Genomic DNA, 25,196 nt, shown 5'->3' on the forward strand with positions numbered 1-25,196 from the left:
ATTTAATATTCTCATTTTTCTAACTTTCACCAGTTGACGATTACTCATTTATCAGAATAGTATTATCATATTAGAATAATCTTTTGCTTATAAGATCTGTATCATTATTATCTAATTATAATTATTACGGTAGCTCTCAGCAATCAACATCGATAGTATCATCATCATCATCATCGTGTCGTGTCGTGAAGCTTTCTACTTCTTAACTTATGTGAGCTATGGCCGCTAACCCCGGTCTACGTGTCGGTGCCAGGCAGGAAGCCTTTGTTTCTCTTCAATTTGCTGCTTCGGCTGCTGTTGCCGCTTTTCTAGAGCGCACCCCCTCCTGAATCAGTAGCTCAATAGCTGCGTATAAACAGGCATTTAATAATCCTCCCCTCTGCTTGCAATCAACCGATTGTGTAATGCATCGATAGGGGAGTGGCTCGAACCCTTGCTCATTCGTTCCATTTGTAGCGTTACCGTGCCAACAATCTCTCCTACTGAAGGAGTGAGACTTCTGTGTGATGTTCGAAAATGAACCGCTTCATGGAGATGTAGGTATATTTGACAAATTTGTAGTCTTGTAGTAGTAGTAGTAGTAGCAATTGTGTGTAGTGGTCTATCTGTAATGATATACTGTTCGAGCCAATGTTGCCATTCTATGGGGTGTCGAGTTGTTGCTCATCGAGCGCGTATTCGTGACGCATAAGAGCGTACTTTACAGTTTCGTTGTGTCCATGTTTGTGTGGTCGGTTTGTATGTCAGTTTGTTCGATGTCTGCGATATGGTGGCCTGCTTTGGTGGGCGACTGTTGTTGTTGTTGTTGTTGTTGTGCAGTCGTTGCTGACGATAGAGAGTTGGTAAAGTTGACGAGTGCAGTGGCGGGTTATGACGGGGAGCACCAGAGTTGTCAGAAATCTCAATTTTCTGTGATACATCTGGCGACATCACCGATGCGCCTGGTCCACCGGTCAACTTCTGCACCGAGATGATGATGATGATTTCAGTGAGCGAGCAGACGAGCAGCGAGCCCCCGCTCCACCTGCCGCGGATCGAGGTGACCGCCAATCCTAGCCGCCGATCCGCTCATTGTGACTGTTGTCTTCTGTTGTACTGGCGCCTGTTGTGAAGTGCTTGCGTATACTGTAGCTGTGACACTGGCCATGTACAGTCTTTCGTGGAAGCCACGTAGTGGCTATGTCTATGCGTACGCGTGTTTGTGCGCATGTGTCCATCTGTGAATGTCGGCTCGATATTTCTCTGCTGTGTGCTCTCATTTAGGACCAATAAAAGATAGAATAATTGTTGAACGATAAATTGTGTATCATCGTGTTGTTATTTGCTATCTGGAAGCTCGCTGTGATGTAGTCGTTGTGATAGGCTAGCAGTGTCGAAGCTTCGGAAGTGAAGGGTCGTATGTTGAGTGTTGTCGTCTGTTGTTGATGCGGTTTCTGTGGTCGTTGTCATTGTAGTTCTAATTGTTGTTGTGGTTGTTTTTTGAAATTACCAGAAGTCTGGCAGGAGGCTCGCCCGGTTGGCGGCGGTTGCTGCCGGGGAGCGGAGGTCGCCGGGGGTCTGAGCTACCAATTCCCCGTAGGTGCGCTTGCGACTGCTCTTGGAGCTGTTGACAACACGGGCCTCCAGGTACTTGAACACCCGGTCGTAACCTTGTCCTGCAAAAGCACGTTAGCGCAGCGTTAGAACGTGCAGCCATGTTTTCTGCATAGATCGAAATATTGCTGGACAAATAAAATGCGGATAATAGACAAAACTGTATGCAAGATATTTACAGAGCTATTCTTAATTATTATCCTCATGTTTTCTATTCAAATATATAGACCACATGTACGCACAAGTACGCCTCGACAATTGGCAATCCAATCGGAAAGGATGTGTACGCAAGCCTTAACCGCTACACAGAGCTAGGCTTTTGCGAATGATCATGTCAAATATTGTACATGAATTTGAAATAAATACATGTCAGGCTCATTTGTAGGTAAGTCATAAATTTCGAATCGACATGCCACAAGCAATTACGTGCTCGGAACAATATAATTGTAACGGGGTACGCTCGCTGATGTAGCTAAAGTTGCGTGAGGTAAAACTAACCAAAGACAGTCGCCTCGCCGGGTTCATCGCGCAGAGACTGAGGATAGCGGGCCACCATTTCCCGGGCTACCTCGGCGATCTGGCGCCGCGCCGGCCGCGCGCCGAATTGTTGCTCCATCGCCGCGCATACGATCCGGATCATTTCCAGACGGTCCCTGGAAATAACCAATAAACGATGAAATTCATCAAAGCGTGTATGCGTACGCAAACTTGTGGATGTTGATTAGTTAGGTGAGGTAGGAAATATTAGACGAATAATTTATACTTGGTTTGTTTTTAAGGTAGTATATGGCACAGCTGCAATGCACGATCAGTGGATGAACTCAACGCCTGCTGTGCACCGGAACGTTAATATACGTAGTCCGTTGATAAGTGCGCATTGCCATAGTAAGTTTGAGTAAAACGATGTAAACAGCAATGTTGAATTACTAGACTGTTGATTTGAATGAAACTGTGATGGTGTCAAACAATATCGAAGGAGAATTCACCTCTTGTCCAACTTGCGGCCCTCCTCAAGCGTCTGAATGACGTAGTCGGGCAGGCGGTCCCAGGGGATCTGGAACACACAGGCTACCCCCATTCCAGGCGACATTCCAGGTGGAACGCCTACACCAGGACCGCCCATTCCGCCTAATACTCCGTTGCCCCCGTTCATCATCAGGCTTTGCGGGGACGGTGCTGTAAATATCGCAAAGATAATCATGGTCAGTATCATCCGCATAAGTCACAACAGTGTGTTAAATACTGAATTGGTCTTTTCATATTGACGCTCTGCCTATAGGGCCAATGATGACTGTAATACCGGAAATGAAGCGAAGTGAAAACTATAATGTGACACACATAATCTAAACACAACCAGGGGCAAAATTGCAGTCATAAATCGACATAACAAGAGCAATCAATGAGACCCACTTAAATGCTCTACCAATATGGAAGCCATATAGGGAACGCTCAGTTCTACAGCTATGCAGGAGAGTAATCTTCAAACTTCCAGAGAAGTATGGCCTGTAGATGTTAATGCTGACATTATCAACATCGGCCCATAACGAACTACGCTTTAGGATAGAAGCTTAAACAAACATAGATTGGTTATTAAATACAGACGTACTGGTAAAGATTGATCATGTCTGGTCAGATATGGAAGTCAGATTTAGAATTTTTCGAGCTTATTATTATTATATTACGGGTGATTAAGCGTTGCTTACTTAGACAAATTAGATAAGCGATTTATAGTCGTGTAGAGGAATAACAAAGAGAAGGGTCTACGAATACAACAAGGGCAAAGGGAACGTACATTATAAGTGGATTGAAAACCAACTATTTTAATTACAAGTCTGCTTATCGGTTCACAGAATTGGTGATTACGATTGATGTTTATATCTCTTGATCTGCTATTTTACCTCTGTGCCACGCTCCCTGCAGGGGTGTCTTAAGCGAGATGTCTGGCAGAATGGCAGCCACGGCCTTGCATGCGTCCTCAACGTCGTTAGCCTCGTGGTCGTCGTCGTCGCCTCCGTCCCCTTGCTGATCGGATTGACCACCTCGGTTACCTTGTCCCGTACCGTTTCCGCCACCACCTCCTCCTCCACCTCCCTGGCTGTTTGGTGTTTTTAGTAATAGATCCGCGTCACCTTCAACCATCTGCGTGACGGGCGACTGAGGCCCAGCGCCGTTCATATTGGAATTGTTCTGATTTGAGCCCGATAGAGCTGAGTCACTTTCATCCGAGTCTCCTGCAATTTGTGGCGCAAACGCAGGACAATGAAAATGGATCGAAGGGGCAGGACCTATTTAGTGTCGTTTGGCTATTTTGCCAGTGTCTAACTACTGAATATTAGATCGTCTAGTACACATAAACTGAAACAGTTCTATTGCCCGTTGTGATTACACGTACCAGCATTAGTGGTGTTGTCGTTGTTGCTTTGATTGCTGTTATTAAGTCCACTTAGATCTGGCGGTGGTTGTTGCTGCAGCAGTTGTTGGTAGGCGGCCATCGCTGTTACGTGGTTCCGACTGGCCATTTCTCGTTCGCGGTCCACTTGATTGGCTTGACTGCCCCCTTGGTGTCCTGCTTGGCCATTGTTTCCGGCCGTTTGACTATTCGCTTGTTGACTGTTGCTGCTATGATGACTGCCGTGGTTGTGATTACTCAAATGGGCCCCGAGATGATTGTTGTGTGCGCCATGATTGAGCGCGAGCTGATTGAGGGGTGGCAGTGGAGCGGGGTAGCCTCGCGATCTTCGCTCGCGCATATAACTGCTAGTCGCTGTTGCGGGATGCGCGTCAACAGACACAGTTTGGTAACAAAATAAAAAAAGGACAATGTTATCACATGACCTAGATCTTTTAGCCCAAAATCCATATGAAGCATACATTTGCAGATATGCAGTTGATGGCCGATTTTAAAATAACGTTAACTATACTTTGAAAGCCATTTATCTTGCGCTACTACAAAACTAGTTATATTAGTAGTCATTAGACAATATTGCTCTACAGCTGTTTCTCACTATGGCCAATGACGGATGCTGAACGGTACTATTAGGCCTTTCTACTGCGGGTTAATTATTCCTTTCAGAGTGCCTAGTATTTTCTGTAGAGTTACTAGTGCAATGATATAATTAAGAATAATAAATTATCTTTCTTGTTCAGGGCTTATTGCTAAAGGTCACGTACGTCGTTCAAAATGCCACCCACTCTCCGAGAGAACGAAAACCTTCTCGAAGGACGAGTCTTGTAGTACGTCCGCTATGACATCATCCTCAATTTCCGTTCCATCCTCTAGGTATACCCGAACATGGCTTGGGTCCCTATAGACGGCAATTAGAAAACATTGTAGTATTAAGTGGAAGTACTAATTTGCGTTTAAAAATATCTAAAATTACTCTTATTTCAGGCTAGCTACACAAACCCTGACACTGGCCGTTGAGCATTAGTCGGTAGTAGTAAAAAAACAGAAAGAAGTCGTTATTGTACGTACCTGGCGAGCCCCTTGGCAATGGCTTGTCGTTTGAGGTCTTCTCCATCACTGATGTTGAGCAGCTTCTTGCGACTCTTGTCTGTACTCCATACCCTAACCAACACCATCGTTGCGTGTTCCTGTAATCACAAAAATACAACAGGACGACAGATTAATTTTCATTTGCCGCGTCCTGTAACTAACGAAACACATACACGCGTTGATCTAGGTTCGAAGTCAGGCCTAGGCATACTCAGTCTAAGGCAACGTCTGACGGCAACATCGGACGTCAAGCTCAAAATATTCAACTATTTTCTGGTTTTATTTTATGGAATGTATTCGCAAAAATGTAGTCCATACAAATGTAACACTTTGCGATCAGCATTTGGGTCGTCAGCCAGCCGCCTAGTGAGAACTAGTAACCGGTTGCTTTGACATACAAATTTGTCAGTCGTTGTACCCACCCTCATAGATCAGTATTATCAGTTTATTAATTTACCAACCAAAAACAAGGAGTCAAGAAAAAAATTGATATGACCCATCAAACACGTTTTGTTCCCGCACGGCACCGTGCATATATATATATATATATATTTTCACGAAAGAAATTTGATGTACTTAAAGATTATGACCTTTTTTTGAATACGCATTTACGATGTGGTCTTTGATATGAATTTGTTACATATAGTGAAAGATATAGTAAACCTGTGTACAAATTGATCCCTGAGCAAAAACACGTATATGTGGAGAACAAAATTGTCAATCTTTCTTCAGTACATTTCATATATAGCACACAGGCAATAGAATAATGCCTATGTACATTATCGACATCTAGCTAACCGTTCTCGTTTACCGCAGTTAGCGGAATACAACTTCACACCGTTTACTGAGAACTTTGAACATTTCGGTAGATGGAATTCGCCATTCCATTGCTTTCAACATTATAATTTCAATGAAATAAATTGGCGGAAGGATAAGCCGATCTAAAATTGCATTTTAACTTATCAATTAAAGTTTAGTTCTGGTGGGAACTTAACTCGAACTAAGAGAAATTAGCGACTTAATTTACTTCATGAAGAGCTGAGTATTTCATCTGCCAGAGAAAACGAACGCGATAACGGTGACAGCTGATTTTGACAGCTTCGCACAAAGTAGAGCTCAGGCTTATCAAAACACGCTGCCTAATAAACAATCGTAGTTTTTAAAATTTGCAACCTTTTTCACGTTGTTATACTAGACTAATCGCAGGCAAAAAATAACTTAACGCTCTTATAGAATTACATGTTCTATTTATCGTGAAGGGGTAACCATATGTATCGCCTACCCAACAACTCGTTAGCTGGATGTGGGCACAGATCGGCCGCATTCCCCAAGTCCATAACGAAAATTAGATTTACCAATAGATGCCACCCTGGGGCCGGGAAGCGCTGGCAGCGAATGTACGACCGTAGACCATCGAAATACAGTATAAACAATAACCGCGCATAAGACGAAATTGTGTAGCAAGGCTTAAACTGCGTGCGATTATTAAGTTCCGCAACGTTAGATGAATCACTGCCTTTATTCACACAGGATGTCGTTGGCAGGATTTGAGGCAACGTCTCCTAGTCCCTGTCAATCAATATTAGATAGTACTATTCGACGCGGGTTTCGGCGTGTCATCTCATCGAAGACAGGACGCACAGATACCCAGTGGTAATTTCGGCGATGGGTGACCGATGTATTGCGGACACAATGTGAGTATAGTAAGTTTCGAAAAAAAACGCTTGTCTCATCTTAGAATACCATTATATTTGTGGACAAAAAAATCAATTTAAAAACGTAAACGAAAAGCGAGATATTGTTTAGGTATCAGCGCTAGAGACAGACTGTTAGAAAATCAATAGACAGCCATCGGTGATGAGTGGTCAGTCACCGTATACCAATTGCCTGATCTGTGGGTTGAACTTCGTTATGCGAAGTATTGGCTTTCAACGGAGCGCTGCGAGAAACATCGTTCCGTCGATAGGGCCGGTGAACCATAACACAGCACAGAGGAGTAAATAAATCAATTATCTCAACAATCGACAGCTCCTAAAAGCTAGCAATAAAATGTGCTCACCGGAATTTATTAAAGGAGAAACTCCCTCGGTCAGGTAAAAAGTCTGATCACAATCAAACACAATGCAAAAGCTTCGCTAAGCTTTTTTCGTGGCTTATAGAGCCACATACACAAATGATTTCGGCGCCAGTTTGATAGCTTGATGTATCGTTTACGTATCGTATTAGAAAATTTAATTTTAATATTGTTTAATGTAGCATAGAAGTTCACTAGCATTGGTAAACGTTAAGTGTAAGCGATAGCCTGGCTTTCCGCACAAAAACAAATCTTCCACAAGCCTTCTAATTATAAACCCAGCCAGATGTTATTCGAGTATCTTTGATTAAATATGACATGTTCATTTAACAGGGAAGTCCACGTGAATAGGCACTAGTACGTCCAATGCGGTAACTTGCGCACATATAGAGTTGCTGCATATCAAGCGCGGCTTTCTACCTAGGATACGTCAGGCATGCAAAAGTGCAAGTTTTCACAGAGGTCGCCTCAGATGCGACCGTCTCTACGGCCATTGTCGAAAGTTAGCAGGACTTTAAGATGAAGCCTGTCACACTCGTTATTTTGAAAAGCGGAATTGAAATCTTCGTGACTTGGCAATGATTTAAGCGGAACAGGGACATAAAAAAACAACTTGTTACTTTAAATTACCGAGGGGCTGGTGTTGAATAGATTCGCATTGGATTAGGGTTCTAGGGGCATCATGACCGCATACATTGTACCTCAAACAACGCCACATCGATATGAATTATACCACGAAGTTTCACCGGTCGGACACACTTCAGTGAACTGAAATGATCAAAATTAGTAGGGTTTTTTTCCACTACCCGGTAAATTTGTTCTAATTAGGAATTTCATGTCGCTGAAGAGAGACGTTTTCCCATTTTGAACACCACCTATATGTGAGAGAGCCTATTCCAGAAAATACTTCACAGCGCAGGTACACTGAGTTTCATCTGCACAGAGAAGGTGTTCTTTGAAGTATTCTTATATCTATTTATCGTTGGATACTTCTAGCACTCGTCGAATAGTAACCATAAAAGCTAATTAATGAGTTTTCGTATCATATATTTTTACTGCGACTGAGTCAATTTCTTTTGGAAATGATATTTGCCGAGCGGCCAGTGGTAGAGAACGCCACGTATACCTCTACCAGAGAGATTTCCAAAAGTCCAATATAGATGCGATCTCTGCTCAAAAGTACTGTCTTTATTATTATTCTAGATACCATTGTCGGCAGTAAAATACGTTCGAAAAGTTGTGGTCGAAATATTAATATACGAAAAGATTCACCGGGCAGTGTAATTACGTTATAAAAGCGTACAGCTGAACTTTATGCTAGGATATAAAATCTTCGGCGTAGTCCTATATCTATGTCCGCTGCAAGAAGCACATCTAAAAGGTAACTGATCTTGTAACTTATTTTACTCCCCTAAATCTATAACCAATCTTCGAATAACGTTGTTCACTGCTTGATGTCGTCGTTATTTGCTACTCAGCATTGGTGCCGACAGGCGCAAGATGCGTCAATTTTTTTATCCTATAAAGAGACATTCTATAAAATACAGGCAGCTCTATAGATCAATTGCTCGATTGAAAACAAAACCATCTTTGATCAATTCCGTCCATGTACGTAGAGGTGGTCCTTAAGGCACCGTCCAATATTTCGGTGAAAGCTGGAGTAGGCCGCAATAAGGTACCTGATTGAATAAAGCCTTACAACACAAACGTTATGTACAACACACATGTTAAGTAACTCTGTTCAATTCGAGAACACGTTGCAATTGGAGACAATAGCAAACTGCGGGGGGTAACGAGCGACCCTTCAGTGACGGTATTTTTAGAATTCTAAGAGAGAATCTTGCTTCGGTTAATTCCAATGCACGAATATGGCAATTCGGCACCACAATCGTCTGCAATGTGATTGTATAAAAGCTAGTAATTATTATTACTTAATAGATAATCATGTTTGGTCAACGGATTTGAATTACAAAAAGTGGCTTTAAAAATACGCGACGTGTACACTTTTAACAGGTGGCCGATAGATTGTCCTGGCGTCCTCCAATACATTCCGTCTTGCGTCGAGAAGCAACGGCGCTAAAGGAAGCAAGCAAATGGGTGCTAAGCAAAAGAGACTGCGCTTTTGAGTTTAACGGGTGTTGCTAATTGCGGCAGTAAAACGCAACTAATATGCCCCTCTGCCCATTGCCACGTTCACTTCCTGTTAGCTTATTTTTACCCAGCCAGATTTGAGTGGTAGCGGCCGAGTACACTAATCATTAGACCAAGTCTATGTTGGTTTTAAAGGTAGCCAAGTTTAGCTTGAACGTGTGTTGTTCTCAACGATACTTTGATTGTCCCCATTCGATCGACTTCCCTTATTGTTCGAACCTGTAAGTGCAGACGCTTTATGGATGATTTTGGCAGTGATTCCTTAGGCGTACCTTATGCTTGATTGAAAAGCAACAAAAATGAATGAATGAATGAACATTGGAAAATAAAGATGCGTGAGGTTAGAAAGTAGATTTAATAAATGCTTTATCTTCTTATTGTATCCTGAACGCGTAGATGTTTGTAGTGCATATATGGCGCTGCTAAGAGTGAAGTGTTTCTAATAGAAACAAGAATCTACCCAGAGAAGAATTAAGAATTTTTGCTAAAGAATGCTAGCCGTGAAGGATCTTAAAGGACCACAGCTTTTGTCCAAACTATTGTTGAATAAATAACAATAGCAGGGCTAAGCCTCTTTTTTTAGGAAGAATAGATGGATTATCGGAGGCTCTTTCATCTATTTGCACGATGGATGCAGGTTTGGGTTAATTTCTCAGTTAAAAAAAACTAAACTTTTATGTCACTGTATGTCGTTGCTGTTGTCATGATTTGAGTTTCGATTAATCAGGCCTCGAGTAGGCCTAACCGACTTGATACGTATTGTCTGGTATTTTCCAAATTGATATTTCTCGATAAACCTGCCAGTTGAATACACAGAGAATCGTTCATAAATAGAAAGCTGTGCGGGATTACGTTCGAGCCAAGCTACCAATGTTTTATTCGCTATTTAGATGACATGGTTTTACCTTTGATGCCATGTTATAATTAATAGCTAAGCGTAGTTGCTATATATATATATATAGTTAGATTAAAGTGCACCGGCTTTATTTTGAGCATGTCAATACATTGATTCCCTCAGGATTCCTACAATTGATTGCTTACGAGAAACAGCATCTACTGAATGAATGCCCCTTCATGGACTATACGACGTCGCTTATTTCAGAGGTCATATATTTTTAATATCTAGCGTTCTATGTAACAGCAACCACTGTTCGTAAGTTCGTAAAAATATCTGAATTAAAATTGATTTTTTTGAGGATAGGCAAAAACCTGCAGCTCTGTTTGAGCCATTCCATGTTTAGCGTTAATTATTCTCTGCATTCTCCGAAGTTCTGAAGTGAGCTGTACAACAACGTCAGTACGAAGCTTCGCGGCATTTGATCTGCTTCAAGCCAGCGTCTCTGCTGCCAGCACCGCCGTCAACGAATGCAGCCCTGCTACACATACACTACTGGTAAAACATAGCATTATTATTAGCATAGTGCGTTCGTTATGTTTAGTAGCAGTAGAGGGATGAGTACACGGAAGCGGCGGGGTGTTTAGATGGTGTATGAGTGTATGTGCAATACGAATATTGTGAAAAATATTCGGAAGCCAACAGGGGGACAACGAAGGTTCAGGCCACGGGGCGGAGGGTAGACACTGTTAGAGACGAAGACGGGTCCTCTCAGGAGAGGGGGTGGGGGCAGAAAGTCCTCTGTTGAAGAAAAGTCTGCCTTAAAAAACCACCTCTCTCCCCTCTCATATTCGTCCCACTAGCAAACCCCGCCAATCCCTCTTGAAACGCACGCATGAACGGCGGGCGAGCTGGGCATCGCAGGTTGAGGCAACCCGAACCCGGCCACCCAGGACCAGGCCAGCTCCGAAGCAATGCTCCCAGTGTTCCATAATATCGGATATGCCATGTTATACTAGGACCGCTAGCGGCGGCTGCCTGTATGCCAGGCAACCATGGCCAACAGCCCCCGGGGCTGCTTGCCGATTGCCTGCCTGTGTGCAAACCAGCAGGCCAACCCTGCTGTTTCGGTCTCCTCCGTGCCGCTGCCTCTGCTGCAGCAGCAGCAGACCCTAGCGTCAGGCCGCTTAGCTGCTGCCACTATCGCCGCTGTCAGTAGCGTCGCTGAGTGCCCTGCAACGGCAGCACCGCTTGAGGTATTTTATTCGTGGAATATATTATACGTTCTCTGGTCCTCATCCTATGTTATATATCGGAGTTGTGCTCTGGTCTCTCTCGCTATATGCTGCTGCTGGAGCAAAGTCGGCGGCGGGGAAGTGCAGCGGCGTTAGAGGCAGCAGCAGCAGCGTCAGACCTTCGTTCGGGCGGTCGGTTGCTTGGTCGGCCGGGCGGGCCGCTGAGCAGCAGCAGCAGGCAGGCGGCAGAAACCGAGAAACAGAGTTAGAGAGCGGTGGGGCGGTAAGTCGGTGGGACGGGCGGAGTGTGGGGACGACGGTGGCGTCGGGGTCCCACCGACGAGCGACGACGGCGGTGACGGGGCTTAAGAGTGCTAGAGCTGCAGCTTCAGTGGGATTCGAGCTGCAAAGGAGGATTCGAAGAGATTTCAAGCCAGCCACACTGGTGGAGAGGGCCGGCTGGCCGGCTGGGGGCGTTCGAGTTTGTAGTTGAATATTACACAACTATACACATCACCCCAGCACACGGTGGGCCTCTCTTTCGCACCGCGACAGCTACTACCATCACCACCAGCACTGCTGCTCCTGCCATCATTGCGATTGCCAACCAGCCGGCTCAACGAAACAGTTCAAGCTGAAGCCCGCTCTAAAATCCACTTCCCCTTTCAGGAGGTGGGGGTTGCTGCTGCGGCGACCCCTTTAAGTCTTTTCCTCCCCCCGTTACAACTACTATTACTGCTGCTGCTGCTGCTGTGGCTGCTGCAGCAACCAGCTATGGCACGACCGCCGCGTTGAACCCCCTCGTGCTCTAACTCCCCGTTTCCCCTCGGTTCTTACGAACTCTCGAGAGCAAACTACTCTTGAACATCCAGTTGCTGATGCGGTAGCGGCGGCGGCAGCAGTTACCGCCGCCCCAACCACGACAACGACGAGCCGCTGCTGCTACTGCCCACCCAAACCAACCCAACCAGCCCAAGCGCTCTCACACCCGCAGACCCCGATCGGTCGGTCGGCAGCGCGGCCGGCCATCCAGCCAGCTTTTCGCCACTTTTAAATGTAACTCTTAGCTAGAGATTTTTTACCACCAGGGGGCGCTGTCTTCGGACGCGTTACTTTGGCTTCTGGTGGCGGAGCGTCGCGTGCCAGAGGCGCTGCTGCCAGGCTTGCTGCCACCACCAGGTCGCCATTGCGCACTCTCTTTTTCACTCCTACAATATATATCTGTGTATATATATATATATAGGGGAAACAACAGTAGCGGTGCCGCTGGTGGTGGTAGTAATGGATGAGTGCGTGTGTACACACGTCTGCCTGTTCATATGTCTATGGAAGTAGCGTCTGTGTGTACCGTGCAAGTATTACCGACGCAAGGAAGAAAGCGTCTCCGTTGCTCTCACTCTTCGCTTCTCTGCCTCGCGCGCGCTGTGTGTCTGTGTGTTTGAACAGAGCAGAATATGTAATCCCTTCTGCTATGGTTCCATCCGTAAGAGGAAGACCGAATGAAGGCAAAGGCCGACGCTCTCTGGCTTCTGCTGATAGTCTTCTTAGCTTCACACTCGGCAGCACATGTGTACATACCGAATGAACGTAGGTACAGAGAAAGGACCCGCTAACACCATGACCGGAGCCAGCGCCTTCGCACGCCCGACAAAGACGCCACTGCTGCCAGAATGAAGAAGGCTTACGCCGTACAGGTCTTACACAGCTCATACACCCCAACTTCTATGGTACCTCGACAACATGGACTAGTGGGTACACAGACTACAACGCACGCACGTAAGCAAACTCACGCTCTTACAAGCAAACGGCTCATAGCACAGAGTGACGGAGCGGGCGGCTGCAACAGCCGTATGCCGAGCCACCAACTACATAGAAGAACGCTACAGATACACAGACAAAGAAAAGGGGGTAAAAAGAGACATGGACACACGTGCAGCAGCCGAGGGCCGGACCACTTCGGCGTCTTTTGGTTAGGTTCGCTCAACTCACTCTCCTCTCCGCGAAGAGTCCTCCGCTCTGCTGCTGGGTCCTGTTCCATCCCAGTTTAACTGCAGTCTCCTCTTTTGCCCTGCCGCCAGTGGCACCCCTCAGCTCTAACTCGCGAGTACCACCAATGTGGCTGCTACTGCCGTCGAGTTCTCCCATCTTCAGGTCCCCACCACGAATGTTCTCGCTCTCTTCCTTTCTTTATCGGAGACTTCATCGGTGGGTCGGTCGGCGCGTCTCCGTCCGCTCGGCGGTCGGTCGCTCGGTTCTCCCGCTTCGCCGCTTACACAGCTGCAAGAACACTCTCTTTTTCCGTCTTTCTCCCACACAATCGGCCCAACCCGACCCGGCGTCCGTCCTGGCTGGGTCTGGTGGTCGCGGTAGCAAGGAAGTCTTCGTTCCCCATTTCTCCGGCTCCTGCTTCGCCACCACACCTCGCCCCCAGCCCTTATTTCTCTCCCCGCCGCCTTTGAATCCCCCCACCCTGAGTAGGTCCTTCTATGACTGCCGCTGCTACTGTGTCGGTCGGTTCGTGATAGCACTACCCGCGTCTGCCTGTGCAACCTCTATGGCGCCATCCCCAGAGGGCGCTGCTGACTGTCATCGTCGTAGCGTTGGCCGGGGTTTGGGCAGGGCTTGGTCTGTGCTGTGCTTCGAACTGCCAGAGCGGCCGCTGCCAGCAGCGCGGCTGCTGCCCTAGCTATCGTAGCTGTCTTGCCTGCGAGCAGCAGCTCTCTTGAGTACCCATTGCGCGAGAGAGCGTTATCCCTGTGCTGCGCCTGGGACGAAGTTGGAGCGGGCGAAGCAAGCGCTTGGAATGGATGGCCACTTGTTCCTCGTTGCGGATTGGCCTCTTCGACATAACGATTGTGGCGCCTCCAAGCGTCACAGCTCTGTCCTTGACGCGAACTTGAAGATAGTCTTTCTTCGGTTCGTACGACGGGAAAGAGGACGAAAGCTTGGCTTGCTGGCGGGCTGGCGGGCCGCCTGGCTGCTTGACTGGCTGGTAAGCAGTTGAGAAGCAGCAGAAATAGGAAGGAGGAAGAGGAGGAGTAGGAAGCTGCGTTTGGAAGGCAGTGGCGTGGGGATAGCGAGAACATTGGGCTGGGAGTATTTCCCTCGGACTTAGAATGGCGAAGGCATAAACCCTGCCTCTGCAGGCCCTATATCGGCCCTTGGCCGTTGACTTCATCGTTGGCTTTCGTTCATTCGTTCGCTCGTTCACTCGCTTGTGGGGTAGAGGAACCTAACTACGCGCTGCGTTCTATGGCCCTCGTGCGGCTTGGCGCCCTCTCCACTTGTCTGCCCCAGCGGAGCCTCCTTCTCCACCCCCGAGAAAAGTAGGAGGAGAGCTACTGGCTGCCTGTCTGGCTTGGTCGTTCGGTCGGTTGGTTCCTTCAATACGACTTCTCCGACCCCCCAACCTTTTACAACCGCCCTACTTCTCCCTTTCCCTTTATTCGCTCGCTATTCTCTCCGCGTTCAGTGCGCGTTATCGTACTCTCCTCTCCATGTTCTATACAGAGTACCACAAGCAGCAGTCCTTCTTCCAGCCAAGTTTTCTCATCAGATCCCTCATGCCCCGTCATCCCCCTCGCCGACGGCCGGCCGGAGTCGGTGGGACCGGGCCGCCGACCTCCAAGTCATGCGGCGCCGACGGGGGCCGCGGACTGTGTGAGTCGTTCGGACTGGATCGGGTGAGGTTGTGATGCGATTCAGAGTGCGTTGCTCCCTCCGCACATACAACCAGATAGGCAAACATATATACACATCGCAAACGCAGAGGAGAACCCATACACACGGGGTCTTGCACTTACACGAACATAATACACTACGTGCTTTCACGCGTACACCGACAGACAACGACAAACACACAGTGGGAGAGAACGACGCAGTTATACGCATACAGACGGACTGAAACAGACAAACATACAGCCTCGTTCGTACGCACACACACATATCCATGCAGTAGTAGTTGTTCAGTATTGTACACACCGGCGTCGGCAGCAGCGACGATGGAGCTGCTGCTACTCCACACCAGGATGCAGACACACGGACGAAGCGACCGGTGGTCCGTTGGATGCTCACTCAAAGTAGCAGCAGTCGTCATAGGAAGAAGAGCGGTACAGAGAGCTCAATCTTCTTCCGCCCTTCGTGTTCACCGACTTGTCCCCAGTCCCTGGCCGCTAACCCCCCTCACTGCAAAAACTCCAACAACCCCCACCCCCGTATCCCATAACGATGTCGATCTCTGTTCTTAGTGAATAAGCTACCCCCCCCCCCCCCCCCCCCCCCCCCCCCCCCCCCCCCCCCCCCCCCCCCCCCCCCCCCCCCCCCCCCCCCCCCCCCCCCCCCCTCCTTTTTTTTCAAAACCCCCCCCCCCCCCCCCCCCCCCGTGAACCGGCTTGCCCGCGATTCCGCCCCGCTCGCCACCATTGCTGCCGCCATTTCCACCAGCACTTTAACTGCCATCACCGCAGTCAAAGCCACCACCGGAACCCCTGTGCAACTGCCAACATGTATAGCCTGCTGCCGTCGCAGTCTATATCGCCACAATCACCCAATACAACGAGGTATAACGGCATGATACCTATATCAACAAGAAGAAGCAAAAAAGAAATCAACAACAGTAGCTGCGGCAACAACAATTGGGCAGCGCAGTCACTGCAGCAGCGTCTCGCTACCTCTTCGGCTACAGCCACTGAATCTGGAACGAGTGAAGATAAACCGCAGTGAGGTCGGGGTATCTGGCCACTCTGTGCCTCTGCGACAGATCGCCAACAAGAGAAGCAGGATGAAAACGGGCAGATTCGCTGGTGCTACGCATAGACCCAAACAGTTCGCACTTCTCGAACCCGAGGGCAATACCCGAAAATCAACGACAAACCAGAGACCTTCGATAATGAGCGCATGAATGAAACCAGCTTCCTGTGATATAATACAAATCAAAAAACGAAGATACGTTAACCGCTTCTCAAAGCCCGTTTCCTAAACAGGGCAAAATGGGGAAACGTCATTATTGTGTAGCTAGGCATCGTAATTGTTGACAAGCCAAGCTATCATGAGCTAAACGACTGACTCCTAGCGATGGTGATGCCTGTGGCTGGGAAGGTAGAAATGGCCTATGGATGCAAATACAGCTGCTAACATGCGCCATACTGGGTGTGACCGTCCGCACATAGCGGAAGCTTGGTGGGCGCTATTAATTCTGCACACCCTCTTGACAATGACGGCGCCCGACCCTTCCCCCTCCACCGTTATTGCCTGCTCTTTTAACAGTGAGGTTCTAAACATAGAGGGCGAATACACAGGAGTAACGATAACAGCGCAGGCATCTCAGCAGACACCGCCTCATACGACGATCACACCATCTTAGAAGCGATCGCGCGAAGGAATCGACTGCTCCATCTTTCCGTTGCTGTTCTAGGGAGCTGCCTGAGGATATTTTTAAGGTTCACTCTGTCGTGTTGCTTATTGCCTGCCAATTGTTATTTCTACCACCTAATCAAATCCATCTGCTAACTACTGCCCTATTGAGCGTTGCACTAGCAAACCTTTCTGACATTACCACGACAAGAACTGCTATCAATACGCCGATATTGAAAATGGGGTAAAAGTTACGACGCCAGTTGACTTCCTATGTAAATTCTAGAACGGGTCATTTTACCTTCTGGGAGACGTGGTCCTATCGTCATATATTATGTGTAACGTGAAAATACTAAATGATCGTTACTACTTGTTTTTATTTCTTTTAAGTAACATTCCCTCATGAGTCATGCTGGAAATTACGAATTTAAGACAGTCTCCCTGTAGAATCTTTAGTGATCGTCATGTTTGTACATCGCATGTAAAATACACGTGTAGAGCAAGCACTAAAGATGCCGAACGAGGGTGGGAGCCGAGAGATCAAACAAGAACACATCGTTGTCTTCGGCGTCCATCTGTCCATCCGTCGCAGTGTCGCTCATCGGTCGGTCGGCGCAGTTGACAGTTGCTTGCTTGGCTGAGCTGTTCGTTGTTGGGTGTCAATACATTCGCTGTTCATAGGATTTGTTCGTTCATCAGCAGTTGGTCCGAGGTTCGCGGTGTCGATGCTGTTGGTGATGGTACACAGTCGCCGGTTCTCCCATCGGCAGAGTCAACAACGCCAGCCTCATCCAACCTCGCAGCTTCAGAGTCAGGCTAAAAGCAGCCTTCGCGCTGTCGGTGATGGCCGTGTTGCTGCTGGTTGCAGCAGTGGCGGGCCGTCGACGTTGTATGTCGTTATGTTGGTTGTATTGGGGGAAAATGGCGGGTAGATGGGACGGCGAAAGGGGCAACACTCTGCTTGGTTTGCCACTGCCAGAGGAGCAGAGCAGAACATAGAGAGTGAGGGTTAGTGGGCGCTGGAGCAGCGGGCAATGGCAGCTCCCAACAGAGGTTGGAGGGCGAGGGTCACGTGACCCCCCCCCCATCATCACCATAATCAGCACGAGGTTGCGCAGCGTCTACTGACGCAGAATCACACCCACACGCCCCTAGCCTGTACACACGGATACCAATCCTCTCTACCCCTCAACAGCCCCGATCCAATCTTTCCCAAGCGACTACCCCAGCCCACTTTCACACACGCACACGCGCACAACTAGCTCACCCCCCCTCCCCCCTTACCAACGCCACCGACCCATTCCCTATTCCCCATCAGACATAAAGCCACCAGCAGCAGCGGCAGAAGCTGCAGTGGCACTGTACCACCGTCATCAGCATTCTCACAAGACCAAAGCAGCTTGGTCGTTATAATACTACGCACATATAATACAAACCTAACCTACAACATGTCTGTTTGTCTGTCTGTAGTATTCTTGCTTTATACATTACATCTAGGCATCACCACACCATTACCCAATGCTACAGGGGGTTGCTATTGCTTTCAGATATTTATTTTTCCTGAGAGGACTTTTGGTCGAAATAGAATAGACATAAACTCTTTTGTTGATCAAAATCGTATCTTATGCCGGGGTAATAAAAATTACGTTGTGAGGAATGATCTAACTGTTCGTACCATTTGAAATTTCAGTATAATGGTAGCACATAAATAAGACGGGTAAAAAAGTTTGTACACTCATCTATACTTGAATAAATACATGTATTTTTATGTGTGCTGCGTTTAATTAAACGGGTTTCTTCTATGCTTGATATTCACCCAGGTAGCGTCGTTATGTTTGGAGAAAGTTCTTGTTGACCTTCCATACACTTCTCGAAAAAAACATGACGAATCCTACATATCACAACTGAAGCCGCTCTACAAGACGACACTGGCTAAAAGGCGCGCTGAGTGACGTTTCTACTATCAGGACGGTAGAAGTATCGGTCATAGTCATCGTTCTTCTGTAACGCACGCAGAGCAGAAGAACGCACGCATTTTCCGCGAAACGCTAGTTTCTAAAGGTACAGCACAACAAAAAGCCCTGCGTTGGCCTTCCCAAAGCTGCTCTGCTACCAAGGACCTGATACGTGGCCTTCAAAGCGGTCAAACACCCCCGGCAATTGGTTCCGCCGTGCTGCTGCTGTCTCCGTCGACCGTGGCCATCAGACGTACAGAAAGAAAGAGTACATACATGTACACTGGCTGAGCGCCCCTACACCGGTGGTCGTATTGCAATCTGTTGGTGCGCTCTACACTTCCCGATACACTGTGTCATCTGCTTTACAGCACAACGGTAGTACACGGATGCTGCTGCTGCGCGTATACATGGTATTGCTATGCACCCGAATTGAGCAGAAAATGCTTGACAGTGCTTGGATTGACAATTATAAATGACTATGTTCCCTAAGACCGTATAAAGGCCGAGCAGAACGAAACGTAAAAGTTCAAGGTGGAACCGTACACTTCGTAAGGAAGAGATGGGTCTTATGGATTTTTTTCTAACGAAAAGTGACTGGTTTATTTAACAGAATTTAGCCAGCTGCTTTCATGACTGACCTAGCGATAATCTGTTTCATTGTATCCCCGGGACATATCGTTGCCGTATTATTTTGCCATATATAATTTTTTTTAATAAACATATGCCTAATAAGCAGCGTAAACCGATATGTCGACTGTCGAGCATGTCCAACAGACCCAAAGCCTGAGCTTGTTCCCTATTAACGAAAATACCATTGAGTTCTTTTAGGTGTTCTTTTTCTTCTGTCCTTATCCGATTCGGTGAGAGACACTGCAAAAGGGAAAACTCCTTCATGCTCAAGGTCTTTTCCGTGAGTACGACGGATGCGATGCTAGTCTGTGTGTCTGACTTCGTCAGCTATCACTGTACGTAAACGTGTGGTCGTGTGCCGCCGATCTGTGATCCGGTCTGTGTGCGCGTGTGCGTGACCGAGGGATCCCGGGGGGGGGGGGGGGGGGTGTTCAACACATTGCCCCTCGACCATCCGACCGTCTCGACTGATTCTTCCTGCTGCTGCTATTTCCTACCTACCCCATTCCGTCCTATTCCGGTGTCTTCACCCCCGGCGCGGTATTTCACTCCTCTTAGACAACCACCCTACTAGCCACAGGCTTGGATGTAGTGGCGGTGGTAGTAACAGCGGCAGACGGTAGCGGCCGCAACTGATCCCCCGGGGACAGCGCAGCACAACACTGACTCGGTCGCTCGTACAGTCGCCAGATTCATCCACAGACAGCCGCAGCAGCGGGCCGACAAGTTGCGCAACCACTTCCCACTCTCCTTTCCCTGCCCGACTGTTCGCTCGCTTGCGTCTCGCTTCCTCGCACCCCTGAGTCCAAGTCAGCTTCGTCCCCCTTTGCGCCACCGCCGGTATCCCGTCATAGGGAAAAGAGAGGAACGCGCTCAGAGCCGAGCAGACAGGGAGAACATACCGCTTGCCTGGCGACGAACTGGCAAGCTGGCAGCATGAAAGCAGCGTTCCTGCGCTACCCCTCTCAGCCGTTTCACCCGTGTTGTCCCCTTTTGCCTTCTTTCCCCATCTGGCGACTGAGCGTGCAGCGACTCGTCCTTGTCTGTAGACGGCGTGTATGAGTTAGACTCGAGAACCTCTAAAGTCTGCAATGCCGTCTGCATCGCTGCTGGAACGTACAAACTGCGAAGCGGTAGTAGTAGAAGCTCCAGTCTCCGGCATTTCGTACTCCCCCCGCCCCGCGATTGTCGTGTACCCTCCAGCTTCCGAGATCCAGCCAACAACTAGGAAGCGGAAAGAAAAAGGCCGAGTTTGGCGTCAGAAGAGGCGACTGGTGGGCGTACGAGCAACGCCCGAGTGGTCGACCGACCGTTCGACCGGGACCGCAACGGGAGACAAAGTCTTTAAAAGGAACATGGGGGAAGGAGTAAGGACGATGGTAGCGATGGGACGAGTGAAGCTTGTTGCATGAACGAGAAGCTTGGACACTGCGATCGAGACCCCGTTCGCTCTCCGGCTGACTCGTGAACTGGTTGTTTGCACAGCAAGCTAGTCAGGAAGGTAGGAAGAGGACTGAGCGGCGATTCTGCCTTTGCATGCCTTTTGGAGCGGTAGTGTTCTCCGTCTAGTTGGATGCTGTTCGACAGACAGGGACGACCGGATGCGCAACTCGCATAGATTGCGCAAAAGAGCGGCCTCAAAGGAGCCGTCGCGATTTCGTTGGAAGCGACGGTAACAGCGGTTCTCTATGGAGGCGGTTTTCAGGGGCCAATGATGGTGATGATGGTGGAGGAGGGGGAATGACAGGCGTTCTGCGGACCAACTGAGGAAAGGGACTCAGGTCGTCGCCTCCCCCGATAAGACAGGGGGCGCGGTTGAGACGCGAGAGCCAAAAGCGAGAGGGTGACGAAAGACGGCAGATGACTGAAGAGGGAACGACCAACGAGCAAGAGCGAGCTAGACGTTACGCGATCTTGCGTCACTGGCGCAATTCGCGCGATCCTCAGGGGCGGACGCGCCTAAAAGAAGACGAAAGGTGAAAGTATGAAGGAACAGAAGGTTCGTGTACGTTAAAACTTCTTTATCGTTGCTTTTTTTTTCTAGCAATGGCCAGAAGTTTCCCATAGTTCGTGTTTACACCCGGTTTTAAAGGAACAGATATCCGTCCACCTTCCACCATTTCCGGTCAGTACCCGTCGATGGCCTTTAATTATCTTATAGTTAGCCGAAATCAATATAAGTGAATAGACATATACTCTACTTTGTTTGCGTCTTAACAAGTTCTAGTAAAGTAAGGTTTTGTTCGCTCTAATGTTTCCTTGTAATTGTGCTGCAGCTGCTGTTATACCTATTTCCGAAGTTTCTATTTTGTCCATCTATCCCCATTCAATTGTTTCCCTCTACGGCAAAGTCAGGCAGGAAAACAGGTAGTAGATGTCAGCCCTCATTCGCCGGGCGGCTACAGTCCCCGTTTCGCCCTACCCCCAAGCGGTCATGGTCGTCTCGTCTCCGCCTTACGCAAGAAAGAGCGATGGCTCGAAAATACCAGCGAATCGTGGGCAGGCGAGTCAAGCGGTGTGGGGTGCGTTATCGCCCTCCTTTTTAGAGAGCTTTGGTGTGCGGGTAGAGAGGAAGCGCAGGGATGAATGGGGCCGGGTCGTGGTGGGTAGATTTCGAGGCCAAAGGGAAGATGGGGTAGTACGGGAATCACGTGAAAATCCCCGAAGGCAGCGTCGAAAGTGATCGGTCGGTCGCCTTCCCAGCCAGAGTCAGACCCCGTTACACTGACAGGAGCCGCAGGACTAAAAGAGCGGGTGGCTGGATACTCCCCGGAGGCAATCCCCTGCGGTCGAGGACAAAGCCGGGAGCAGCCATGAGTCCGTCACGCCCTTGACCATTAGATTGGCGGCCAGTCGGTTGTGGCCTTCAGGTCACCACCCCACCGCACCTTATCTCCCTCCTTGCCCTTGATTCGGCGGTAGCAACAATCCGAACTCCGTTCAACGCCCAGACTACGGCGTCGAGCTTCAGGTGTATCACAAGGTCAATCAGTTGAGCCTAATACATGACTAGATCAACATACGGAAAAACACTTGTTACTGTGATGGTTGTCCCTCGTGATGAACCAGATAAAATAATCGGGGTGACACCTGTGTCGGTTTCGATGATTCTTCGGGAATAACTGCCAGCTTGCTCGCATCGTGGAAAACAGAGTGGTGATGTTCGGCGTCATCGTTAACAGCATACAATGAACTATTAACCTTGGTTCTGTTACTACTGATAAGTACGAAAGACTCCACCACGTAGCGTTTTAATAACAATAAAACAGAACAAACAGAGGGAGGCTTTCCTAATTCAATGTGTATTTAAATATTCCCGGAGGACGTGGTTCGTTTAAAGAAAGGGAAGAAGAATTCCGGTGTACGAGCCTAAGGGCCAATACTTTCCCTAACTGGTATAACTGTAAATCAATCGTTTGTTACTGTCTAAATTCAGAGAGCTATTAAATGTACAATTAGGTATTTAAAGCTACCTACCCAATTTTCTAATTAAGAAACCTAACCACTTTGGGTATAAACAGTGCATCAGTATTGACACAAGCCGTGTTCTCAGGCTTGTAACATGGCATAACGTCTACCTAATCCAATGCCTTTGTAATGTAAATTCCACAGTGATTGTTACGTTCACGAAGTCAGGCACCAAATATCTGATTATGTATACGCCTGTTCATTGCGATGTGCACAATTAGTTTCGCGTTCAGTATCCGCTAACTAGAAATGTGGATCGCCGCTGAAAATTAGAGCCTTTCTTTCCTCGGCTTGTCTATCCTGGACTCAGCTTGCCCAAATAAACCCATTTATCGCAGTCACGCATGACAAGCGCTTTGAGTGTTTCCTCTCTTTGAGATATTTTCCCGCAAACACCGTTTACTAAGCGGAGCGCGGGTGTTGTGGCAGCGTTGGTTGGCACGAGACTTGCGGCTCGGACGTAACGACGGCGCAACCACGTCGATGCAACTCACATAGAAACCCAGGGGCAATTGGTGGTCGAGACGGGGAATAATTTCCTTTCGACCTCCAGCCCCCGCAGTGGAATGTACACGGCTACACATACGCACAGCTCCTAACCGCGCGGTTTTTCGAACATTAATCGACTTGAGCACACGGAGGTTTCTACTCATTGCACTACACTTATAGGTCATTGTACCCAGCGCCCCTGTGCCGCGGAACGACACGCGCGTATGCATGTGAACAAGCAAAAGTGTACGTGCGAGTTAGCCAATCGGTTAAACAACAACAGGAAGATGAATAGCTGCCGCACGCCTTACGCCACGAAAACCTGCAGCCACACGGGTTCCAGCAACTGAATCATCTCGATCGCATCATCCGCGCCTTCACCGCCACAGAGACAGCGTTAATTGTTTGTTCCATGTTATGAGCAAGCGACGAATTCATTGTCCATCACAGGCACCACAACAGCAGCTGCATCATTCCAAGAAGAGTCAGCACTCATCTTATTTCATCTGTCGGTCACGGCTGCCACTTGCAACCGTTCGATGGCCCCCGGTGCCACCACAACCTACACACGCGACTGGCACGCACGCAAACACGCATGCACGCAAACACACGCGGCGTGTGATGTTGTTGTCTTTACAATGGTAATAGTTGCCTGCTTTTGACGCGGCGGCGATCACGGTGAACAGGAAACGATGAGCGCAAGAGGGTTGCCCCCATGACAAGACTGGATGGATAACTAGGGAGTAGGGGTTGGGGTTATTGGGCCATTGGGGGCGAAGGCGGGTTTGTGATTAAGGGGGAGGGAGGGAGCGTCATCCGGACCTACTACTCTAGCTGGTCTCTCCTGATTCCCCCGTGCGTCAGTGGCCATCGGCCGCCTAGCTAGACCCTTTCGGCCTGCCATCCAGTAGGAGCACGCCGTGGCGGCCCGTGTGAACACCATCAGAGTGAACGGAATGGATCGGACCCCCGTCGCTACCATGACCCGGCGACATAACGGCCACACACGCTGGTGGCAGCAACTACTACGATATAGATGACCAGGCGGTAAACGATGTCCCGACTCCGTTCGAGCCTGTCGCCGCAGCCAACTAAAAAGCAAACAGGCAGACAGGCAGGCAGGCAGGCAGGCAGGCAGACAGGCAAACAAGCAAGTAAGCAGGACCTTCTGTTGCTCCTGCGGGCGGCTGGCAGCCTATTGGACGGTCACAACAAACACACTCGTTCGCCCGCTTGTTCAATCAGTCACTAGTCAGCTTAGTCACTCAACACTGGCCTGCTCAACGTACATGAAGCGGCAGACGGACGACGTGTGAACAGACATTCAGGCAGGTGGCAATTCGACCTGCTGCTGCGATGATGCTGCTGCTGGTGGTGGTGGTGATGATGTCTGTGGCAGTGGCGGCGACTCACTGTGAGCACTCCTCTGCGAGCACGCTCTGCTAGTGATGCTGATGACTGCTTCTATTGCCTCTACCGGGTTCTACCCAAAGAACTACTCACGTTGCAGTAGCGTTGTGGCGGCAGAGACGGCGGCTGGGCCGATGCTCGCGCTGTAGTAGAAGTTCTTCTTTCTCTGCTGCTTCGATTTGTGGCCCGGCTATACGGCGCTGGCGGATGCCGTCGCCACCCTCAGCGTCGGAGCGTTTCTTCTTGTCGTGGACGTCGTTGTCGCGCGGGCTCCTCTCGCGTTTGGGATTCGCGCCCCGTGGGGCATCACAGCATATTTACGGTATGGACAGCGCGCGCTCGTTCGCCGCGTTTAAGCAAGCCGACGCCGCCGGGATCACTTTACACTAGAACTGCACTCACACAACTACTCCACTCACTCTAACAGCAACTTCAGCTCGGCAGCGTCGTCGTCGTCACGCAGGCTGCAGCACAGCTCACCAGCCGACTCACAAAATAACACAAA

At 48.8% G+C, this 25,196-nt stretch overlaps 1 protein-coding gene across 2 annotated transcripts; it reads right to left on the reverse strand.

Moving 5' to 3' along the window:
- Positions 1-1,489: 1,489 nt before the first annotated feature.
- On the reverse strand, positions 1,490-25,196 carry LOC111264904 (uncharacterized; the record flags this gene model as incomplete). Of its 2 annotated transcripts, none has more annotated exon segments than XM_022841164.2 (8): positions 1,490-1,655; positions 2,092-2,246; positions 2,580-2,769; positions 3,492-3,824; positions 3,986-4,357; positions 4,765-4,898; positions 5,069-5,187; positions 24,785-25,196. In XM_022841164.2, coding segments are annotated over 7 exon segments (1,457 nt in total), but the record flags the coding sequence as incomplete, so codon positions are not given.

Source organism: Varroa jacobsoni, unplaced genomic scaffold, assembly GCF_002532875.2.
Source record: "Varroa jacobsoni isolate VJ856 unplaced genomic scaffold, vjacob_1.0 scaffold_912, whole genome shotgun sequence".
Taxonomy (NCBI): Eukaryota; Metazoa; Arthropoda; class Arachnida; order Mesostigmata; family Varroidae; genus Varroa; species Varroa jacobsoni.